Source organism: Contarinia nasturtii, unplaced genomic scaffold (assembly GCF_009176525.2).
Source record: "Contarinia nasturtii isolate CC-2019 unplaced genomic scaffold, AAFC_CNas_1.1 Cnas_scaffold_1565, whole genome shotgun sequence".
NCBI classification, from domain to species: Eukaryota; Metazoa; Arthropoda; class Insecta; order Diptera; family Cecidomyiidae; genus Contarinia; species Contarinia nasturtii.
In genome coordinates, this window is record NW_022198900.1 from 789,633 (window position 1) to 799,789 (window position 10,157).

The following is a 10,157-nucleotide window of genomic DNA, read 5'->3' on the forward strand; positions in this document are numbered from 1 at the left end:
GTAATGTAAGACTTTTCAAAGTGGCCATGGACATGGAACAACATAGTGAGCTTATGTCTGCCGTCAGCGATTTACGAAAGCTTCGGACCTCTAGGCATTATTTTATATTGAAATGTTGGTTTTTTTTATTTTTAAAGATTATTCGAAAGATTATAATTTAAAAATTGATTAATATATATACACTACTTCATCAACAATCTGCTTATCGAATCAAGATTAAAATAGTGATGGAAAAGATAACAGTAAATAATATTTCATAAGCAGTTTTGTTTGTCAGTTGGATTTTAAACGGTGGCAAAGTCAAACGTAAGTTTCAAACTTTTCGAGAGAAATATTTGTTTTTCTTGAAATAGTTGAATTATTTTTACTTGGCCAACAAAGTTGGTATCTTCAACAAAAATGGACAAGTCGCATGAACGAGTTGCTAACGGTAAGAACAAGAAGTTGAGGTTTTTACTTTTAACCCTCCGTTTAGCACTACTTTCTGTTGTCATATGAAATACTTTCTGGCCAGACCCACATACATTTTATATGAAAAGTGACGCAATTTATAATCTCTTACCAGTAAAAATCCCCGGATTAACACATTTTTTTTCAAGCAACGAAGCGAAATGTTTTTTTAATGAATATTTTCCAAATAAATGACATAAATTGTTTATTCAATACAATAAATAGCTTTGTCCAAAATTATGTATCGATTTCCGAGACACTTTTCTACTTCAAAAATAAAAAATGTAATCTAATCGAGATAAAGAAAAGACATTCCTTTTATCAGGTTCCTACTACTTCATTTCGATTTACTCTTTAGCTACTCTTTAATTAAATATCACATTAAATTCTATTGATAACAAATCTATCTGTCTCTAATTCTACTATTGTACACAAATCTATGCCAATAAAAGAGAAAGTGCATTGCCAACTGATGTCAAACCTAGTTTCAAACAGCGATAATTTCCTCTCTTTCGTTCTTATATAAAATCACTGCATAATATGCACTAATGTATACTTCAATATTTTTAGGAATTTTAGCGATATATATGAAAAAGAAATTGAATTTCACAGAAAACGATGCGATTTTATTATATGGATTTTCACCTAAGGCTGCTCTTTTTATCGGTTTGGTTTTGATTGCAATCGGCGGTGGTGAGATAAAGCCATGTGTGTCGGCGTTTGGTGGAGATCAGTTCAAATTACCAGAGCTAGCTGCTCAGTAGGGTGTAGCAGAAATATGAAAAACTTGAAAAACAAATACGGCGAGGGTAATAACCTTGGCTATGGGATCCCCTGATAACGAATCAGGCGTTTTTTTGCGAAAAAAATATAAACTGAGATGTCACGGGTCAACGGCGAATTATCAAAAATGGGAAAATTTTGGATTTTTGTGATTTTTTTTTTGAATTTTTATGTAAGGCATAAAGATACACCATACTTTCAGTATTGCTTATATTTATGCTTAAATCATCAAAACAGGACCCAAATAACACATTCTAGTAGAAAAATTCATTCAATTTCAAAAATGGATACCTTCACCATGGAACAGCATTTCATTGAAAATTTCCAAAAATCCTAATATTCAAAACTATTCACTTCTGAACACAAATTTATGAATATTAAAGGTTTCCTCTAGGGGGAATTATCTATACGTTTATACGGTTTATACTCAAGTATTTTTTACCGAATATACTATAAATAGATGAAGACATCGCAAGTATGCCGCATATACACTGCATATATGCGTATAAACCATATATATACGGAGTTATTTGCAAATATTATTTGCAAATATTCTTCGGTATATACGGTTTATATTCTTATACGCAGCATATTCGTTACTTATTTTATTCGATATTTTCCCCTAGGGTTTCCTGATCCGGAATGATCAATAATTGTCTGAAATTAATGTGTGCAAAGTATCCCATGTCATAAATTCATTTTTAGTACCAAATGGAGACATTAAAGAAAAATAGAGAAAAATGACAAAAAATATAATATTTTCGCCACTTTCTTGAATAAAAAGGCCAAAACTCTTCCGCATATGAAATTTTCATGTATTTTACTCAATTTGCGACATTGCAGCATCAATAACATCTAATCTTTAGTCATAATGCTGTATAGTATACTATCTGAGTGGATCACATTGTCATATCAATGACTGGAATGGGATCATGTACCCCTAAAATTGAAAGCTCTTGCAGCATTCGCCTTACTGGTTATGATTGTGTCAATTAAATCCCATTATCATCCTGAAAGTGTATATTCCTTATAAACATTACGTATACAGACTTTTTGATTGAACAAAACTGAAAATTGTGATTGAAATGCAACAAAATTGAATGTTCCACAAAAAAATGGAAAATTCATTATAAAGACTTGTTTAACTCCACTAAATAACTTCAAAACTATTATGCTACCGAATTGTTAGAGTTATACAGGCATATCAGATTTTTCACGGCAATATGGACGTTGAAAATGCGTAAATACATACTTTTTTGTATATATACAGTGCCGTCAGAAAATTTGAGACCAAGCTCATTTTTTTCATACAATTTCATATAAATTGACGATTTTTTGGAACAATATTTAATATATTTCGGAAATAGCTAGACCCATAATTTTTTGTACACTTATTATTTTATTTACGGAGAGTAAACTACACCTAGTGAAGTTTTACCAAAAAATATCTACGCGTTTAAAAAATATCCGAGGTTTGCACTTTCAAGTGTGAAAAATGACACATTTTGTATGAAAAATAATCCTTTTTCACACTTGAAAGTGCAAACATCGGATATTTATTAAAAGCGTAGATATTTTTTGGTAAAACTTCACTAGTTTACTCTCCGTAAATAGAACAATAAGTGTGCAAAAAATTATGAGTCTATCTCTTTCTGAAATATATTAAAAATTGCTCCAAAGAATCGTTAATTTGTATGAAATTGTATGACATTTTTTTGCTTGGTCTCAAACTTTCTGACGGCACTGTACGTATATTTCGTTGAGTTCACCACTTGGTACCGAAAATGAATTTCTTATATGAATTACCGCTGTGTTATAAAGCTAAAATATTGCACACATCATTTTCAGACAATTATTGATCATTCCGGATCACAGAACCTTCAATTTACGTTCAGAAATGAATCATTTGAAAATTGGAATTTTTGAGATTTTTTGAATGAATTCGATGATTTGTCACTTCATGGTGAAGCAATATAAGCAATACTGAAAGTATAGTGTATTTTAGTGGCTTACATAAAAATTCAAAAAAAATCACAAAAATCCTAAATTTTCCCATTTTTGATAATTCGCCGTTGAGCCGTGACATCTCAGTTTATATTTTTTTCGCAAAAAAACGCCTGATTCATTATCAGGGGATCTCATAGCCAAGGTTATTACCCTCGCCGTATTTGTTTTTCAATTTTTTCATATTTCTGCTACACCCTAGTGAACATGACTGTTATTCACTTGCGTTTGGAGTTCCTGCTATTTTAATGATCATTTCCATCCGTAAATTGTGCTTGTGATTCAAATCAACTTATTTTCAATATTTTCTTTTAGTATTCTTTGTAATTGGAAAGTCATCGTACACATATGTTGAAGTGTCAGAAAATATGATCATAAGAATGTATAAATGCATAAAGGTGTTTACATTTGATATTTTAATTTATAATTATTTTGATATTGAATTTTTTTTAGTATGCAATTTCTACCAGACGACGCCTGCGAAAGTCAAATCCTCAAAAAAATTTACTCGATTATTCAATAGATAAATTTGGAGCCCAGTTGGTTACGGACACAAGAACAATGTTGAAAATGTTTGTTCTTTACCTGCCATTACCAATCGTTTCGGCACTTTTTAAACAGCAAGGATCTAGTAATTTTAAGACTATAGTTTAAAAATTGATTAATACAAATACATATTTATGTTTTTATATTCACGTTACAGGCTGGACATTTCTAGCTGTAAAAATGAACGGTGACATTGGATTTTATAATATAAAACCGGATCAAGTGGAAGTGTCAAATGCCATTTTAGTTCTCATATTTATTCCAACATTTAAAGCCATTTTTTATCCAATTTTGAGTAAAATTGGTATTAGAAACAAACTGCAAAAGGTCGTACTTGGCTCAGTCTTCACAGGCATTTCATTTCTACTTGCAGCACATCTTGAATTCTGGATTGAAACATCACCGAAAAATTCTGTAAATATTTTGTGGCAATTGCCACAATATGTAGTCATTAGTATGGGCGAAGTAATGTTTCAAGTGACCGGCCTTGAATTTTCATATGAGCAAAAGGGTGCAGCGTTTTTTTAAATAATGATGAATTCAAGTATGTACACCCCCATAACCTATGTGGGAGGATCCCAGGAGAACACCTGTAATGTTTTTTTCTCAAAAAAAATGCATATAGAAATCGCGCATCGGACCCATCCGTATTCTTTCCGCCTCTTAAATGCCTTTGAATTTTTTTTTTTCAAATGATGTGAAAATTTGTATTTGTGGGTTTTTGGGTATGACAAAACCGAATCTGACATTTATTTTGCGAAAAAATTAAGTTTGGGTATACTTTCCATACAAAAATAGCAAAAATGATCACAAATGACCAAAAACATGAATTTGTATGGAAAGTATACCCAATCATCGAAACTGCAACTTAAGTGACACAAATATTCATAAATGAAAATATAGCTGTTCCAATGAAAATCATATAAAAACCGTTCATTATCTCATTATGAAAAATAATTGTAGGAAAATTGGTAGTGTTCAATGTATGCAGTTTCCTTCGATTCAAATTCAAATCGAAAACATCGCGATTTATTTGTTAATTCGCATTTGGTTCAACGAACCAAATTTTCCAATCATCGAAACGAATGAATTTTCTCCACGAAAAAAAAAATATGAATTGTCTCGATATGATTATATTATTTGTTGAATGAAAAGTGTGTATGTTTATTTTAAGAAATAATTGTGCGCGCTTATCTACACGAGTCCGTTGAACCAAATTCAACCGAATGAATAACAGTTGTATCTCTATGGATTTTCCACACGTTGATGTTTGAATGTAGAAACGGTGTAGTTTGGTAGTGGTTTCCTTGCCAACGTATTGTCCGCAAATAAACGCCTAAACAAACTGTCGGTAGCTAGTTGTGGTTTCAGTTGCAAATTATCAATATTGTTTGAAGCACAAGTTTCAATGCCGTGGAATGGACAATTAACAAACTGCTGGAACTTTGGTCAATCAATATTAAGGCAAGGTGTGATACACTGTGTGAAGAATTGGGATTTTTCTTTAAATAAAAAAAAAGTTTGATTCAAATAGAAGTGTTTTGAGTTTTTTATTTTGAATTGAGATACAATGCGAGATATGTCATTGTTGGAACAGAAAAAGTTACAATGGGCCAAAGAAAAAGGTGAAAATTCTTAAATGGAATATAAAAACGTTCACTAAAATCCTAATTTATTCGTCTTCAGAAGAATTATCGAAATTAAATGATTTCTTTTCCGCCACCACCACAACAAGACAATTCGAACGAACATCTATCAGGTATGTACATGCGATGTAATAGTAAGGGTTTCATGTTCTAAATCGTAAATTCAAAGAGAAAAAGATTATTTTATTTATTGAATTATTCTTTGAAAATCGATTGTACTCTTTTAATCTTTCTATCGCCAAAATAAATAAATATTTGACTAAACCGGTGCAACTTTGCATTATGTTCGTATGGACAAGACGTCGATTCGATTGACATCTAATTTATTTTAATTTTAATGAACAAGTTTATTTTTGTAAGTGAAATAAGTAAATGTAGGTATACCGATGAATTGGTATAACCTTTTTTGATCTCGGAAAGATTAACTCAGGTTATTTGTTCAATTATGAGAACATACATTATTTTTGAATCATGCCAATCGAACTGCACGTGTATTGGTTAATTTTTTCCGAATTGTATGATTTTAGTTGAGATCTGTCGTTTAACATGGATATCGCCAACTAAAAATGGTTCCTATTTTATAATGATTTGCGTCTATTTACAGGACATATTATTCAAATGTTGATATAAACTCATCAAATAATTCCGGTATGAAGTCGAGCACAATGCCACGCCGAGCGACCTATTATCAAGAACCCTATGACATTCCGCATAACTACCAGAAAAGTAATATTGGCGATCCACGATATAATAGCTGTCGAGCATTTACCACCGATTTGTATTGCGATAACGATACACAATATCAAAATGCGGAAAATCTGGACATTAACCATGGTCGAGCTCCAATTCTTCCGCCGATTGGACGAACCAACAGGTATACATAACAGTTTCGTAATACAATCAAGTCATACATTTTGATTAGAAGGGGACAAACATGTTTAATGAAAAATTGACAATTTACCAGTTTTGGTCATTTCACGAAAAAATGTGCACAGAATAAAAAGAATTTACTGAAAGCAATAGGCGTATTTAGAACCATAATTGTCTTTTGCTAATTCACAAGGGTTTTTCATCGATAAAAGTGAAATTAAGTGAATAGATTTGAATACATTTGTAATATCATTTCTGTCACTGGTCATGACCAATTACTGTCAAAAAACTAATATAAATAATATCGTTATTGTTGGAAAAGATAAACAAAAGAGACCTTTTTTATGACAAGGAGTAGAATTTTGCATGAAACAAATTCGAATTCAACTTTCGATAGAAAAAGAGAAGATTATTTCTCATGTTTTAAATCAGAGTTTCACTCTGGCTTAAATCGTTTGACATTAAAAAAAAAGTTAAATATTTTTCTAAAATCAGAGACCGTTTCTTAGATCAATAAATGTGAGGAGCTGGAGGAGAACTGAGGATCAGAGTGGAGGAGAAATATTAAAAGTTAAAAAAATAATTCAAATTAATCAGGATTTTGGGTATTTAAAGCTTTTCTCTGCTCTTCCAGCTCACATTGATTGGTCTCAGAAATAGTTTCTGTCAAAAACAAATAAATAGAAAATGTGAATTTAAAATTTTAGACAAAAACAAATGGCCACACAAACACGACATAATCATTTTTTGCACCAAAATACGGATGAAGAGACCTCAGGTTATTTAAGTGATCGAATGAGTCCATTGTTGTGGGCGAATCAAAATCAACATCAACAGCAACAATCACAGCATCAACCGCACTTACCGAAAGATTTCTCCAATTACATATATCCATCGTCGGGCGATGAACTAGCACCGGAAATGGATGCCATGAAAATTGAAGAGCGTCGTCGAGTTCCAAAGCACAAACCGCTTCCACGTCAAATGAATGACAACGGTCACGAGACCGACTTCAGTATACCCAAGTAAGAGTTTTTTTGTTTTCAATCAAATGATAACATTGTAAACTACTACATTTCTGCTTACAGAACTCCATCCTCAATGTGCTCAGATAATCGAAACTATTCTCGACTATCATCTTGTCCACCGTCACGGAAAGAGAAAGAAGAACGTGCAAAATGGGGCGATCGAAATAGTCATTTGTATGACACTGTATCGAAAGAGAGTAGCATTAAATCCGACGGACCATGTTGGTTAGAACGGGGTTTTGTCGACAGTGGAGATGAATCCGTTAGGTGATTTTTTTTTCGTTCTTTTCAAAATGAGTTTTTTTGTTTTTAATTTCTCAATTTTTTCTTTCTCAGGTCTTATTCTTTCATTCGTGGTCAAAATGCTCCAATTGATCCGAATGTATTGGCCGAAAGAACTACAAGACGAATTAAAGCGATTGAATTACAAAACGCTATAAAAGCTCAAGTGGAAGAACGCGAGCGTTTGCGAAAAATCGAATTGGAGAAAACGTTGATGGAGGAACGTCGCCAGGAAGAGAAATTGCGACAACAAATGGAATCGAATGAGCAGCGATATGAAGAGGAACAGCGTAAAACGCGTGAAAAACTGGAGCGTGAACAGCGAAAACAAGAAATTATGCGATTGGCGATTGAAAAGGCACGCCAAGAAGCCGAAATCGAAAGGGCAAAGAAGAAACGTTCAATTTGTTCGACAATTGAATTCGAATCGGCGGAACTAAGTGATGAAGTACACGATGATCAAGATACATCGAGAACAAAAGTTTCACAATCACCATCACCGGATGTTGAAAAAATGGTGGCAGAAAACGAGACTCATAATTCGGAGGATGGCGAAAAAATATTAATAGGGACTCCCATTAGGATGAGAAAGAAAACTCTTAATAAACCGTCAAAAATTCAATCACCGGCAACGAAGGAAGTATCGATTCAGAAAGAGGCATCCACTGCACCCGAAACTAATGTCGATGCTATCGCATTGGTGTTACAAACTCTTCCACCGATAATGCCACTTTTAAGCAATGACATCATCAGTCTCAATCAAAACATAAGCACTTTGAATACAAGCAATATTCAATTGGCTGTTATGCTGGCACAACAAATGCAACAGCTAAACACAATTGCACAAAATAAAACTCAAAGCCAAGGTCAAAAGTCAGAGCTCAACAGAACCAGTGACGAAGCAGTTGAAGAAAAGCATACGACAGCTCGAAATGAAAATGGTACATCGCCTACGAATGATGGATGCAAACAATGCACAGGATTCAATCGAAAAATGTCCTTGAATGAACAAGAGAAGGTACGAATCTTTTGAAATAAAAATATTTATTTGAACGCTGGAATCAATCATTTTATTTCAATTCTAGGTCAGCACGGAAGATCAAACGCAAACAAAAGATGCTGCAACAGTAACCGACTTTGACGTAATCATCTCAGGAGAATCGACTGGTAATTCGGTGGAAAAATCAAAAATCGAAGTGTCTCAAGTCATCGATGCTTCGACTCAAACTGATAAAAAAATGGAATATTGCTTTCAATGCCGCTACCATCATTGTCATCATCACCATGTAATTGTAAAGGATCTATCCTCTCATGGCGAAGAGCTTAAAACAGTGGCAGTGAATCACATCAACTCAAAGCAAAAATACAATGACAAAGAGTGTGCGAGTGTATTAGTTGGTGCGCGAAATATGTGCAACGAATCAAAGGAACCAATAAAAATTGAAGATCGTCCAAAATGGGGTGTAAATCGTCCGTTGCAACAGTATGTTAAAGCATCGGAACGTGATCCGTTCTATTTGCGAAATAAACGAAAAAAACATCAAAAAAGCCGTCATTTCAACGAAGAACAGAGCCGAAGTTGTGACGACGATGGATTTAAAGAGACGGACTCAACACCCGGCAGTCGTTCGGCGAGCCCAAGTCCATCGATAATTACAAATAGTACAGTCACATTGAGTTCGCCACAGCTGAAGAATCGCAAACGAAGCATTTGCACCGAAATTCTTCCGATTAAAACAGGTTTAGTAAATACAAAAATACTATAAATAACAATTTGAAATAACACGAAAAGATAATAATTTTTGATGATGACTTATTTCAAATGATTAAACAGACAACTTTGGGAGAGTTTATTTGAACTTTAATGGAGCCAGTTTGCAAGTTACCGAAGACGAACAAAGACCAACATCAAAACGTGCACAAAAAACACGGATCATTAATCGCAGCCAAACGGCCAACGAAATTCGAACTTTGGAGAACATTACCATCGACAAACAAAAACTCGATGAAGCACTCATTGACTAACGATTTTCTTCTGTTTTCTTTTGGAAGAACTTTGCATTTTTTGACACCATTTTATGAAACGAAATTGAAATATTTGTACCGTTCACATTTCTATATAGCACATTTCTATATATATGTGGTTTTTTTGACAATTTACTTACCATCTAGCACATATATTCGGTTTTAATAAAGTCATAAAAAGATATTTTATTTATTATTGTTATTAAACGTTCTTAATTCGAATCATAAGCAATGAACAACTGCATCGATTTGAAAACATATTTTATCGTTCATTTTTTGAAAAATTACCCATCAAATCAAATAAAGCATGTATTTCTTTATTGTGATTGTTTTGTTGCGTGTAAAGAACAGTTTTTTTGCGAAATTTTTTATTTTTACTGAAATGGAAAACAACAAATATTCTTCATTTATGAATGTAGAAATAATTAGTGAAAATCTGTAAATTGGTTGACCGAAAAAAATGTGTTGCATGGTCTGGGGAAAAATTAGAAATAATATCAATTTACACTGCCAAAGTACTTGG

At 33.0% G+C, this 10,157-nt stretch overlaps 2 protein-coding genes across 2 annotated transcripts; both read left to right on the forward strand.

Annotated features, from left to right (window-relative positions):
- The first annotated feature begins 300 nt into the window (after window positions 1-300).
- On the forward strand, window positions 301-4,654 carry LOC116346575 (solute carrier family 15 member 2-like). The gene is made up of 5 exons (XM_031776711.1): window positions 301-306; window positions 3,553-3,635; window positions 3,691-3,868; window positions 3,941-4,087; window positions 4,157-4,654. Exons 2-5 carry the CDS (start codon window positions 3,606-3,608, stop codon window positions 4,309-4,311), a joined length of 510 nt encoding a protein of 169 aa, XP_031632571.1. The 5' UTR covers window positions 301-306; window positions 3,553-3,605; the 3' UTR covers window positions 4,312-4,654.
- Window positions 4,655-4,826: 172 nt separating this feature from the next.
- Window positions 4,827-9,767, forward strand: LOC116346573. Its single transcript, XM_031776709.1, has 8 exons — window positions 4,827-5,408; window positions 5,470-5,542; window positions 6,034-6,303; window positions 7,007-7,324; window positions 7,388-7,594; window positions 7,664-8,627; window positions 8,695-9,349; window positions 9,444-9,767. The coding sequence occupies exons 1-8, from the start codon at window positions 5,354-5,356 to the stop codon at window positions 9,632-9,634; spliced, it is 2,733 nt and encodes a 910-aa protein (XP_031632569.1). The 5' UTR covers window positions 4,827-5,353; the 3' UTR covers window positions 9,635-9,767.
- The last annotated feature ends 390 nt before the right edge of the window (window positions 9,768-10,157 follow it).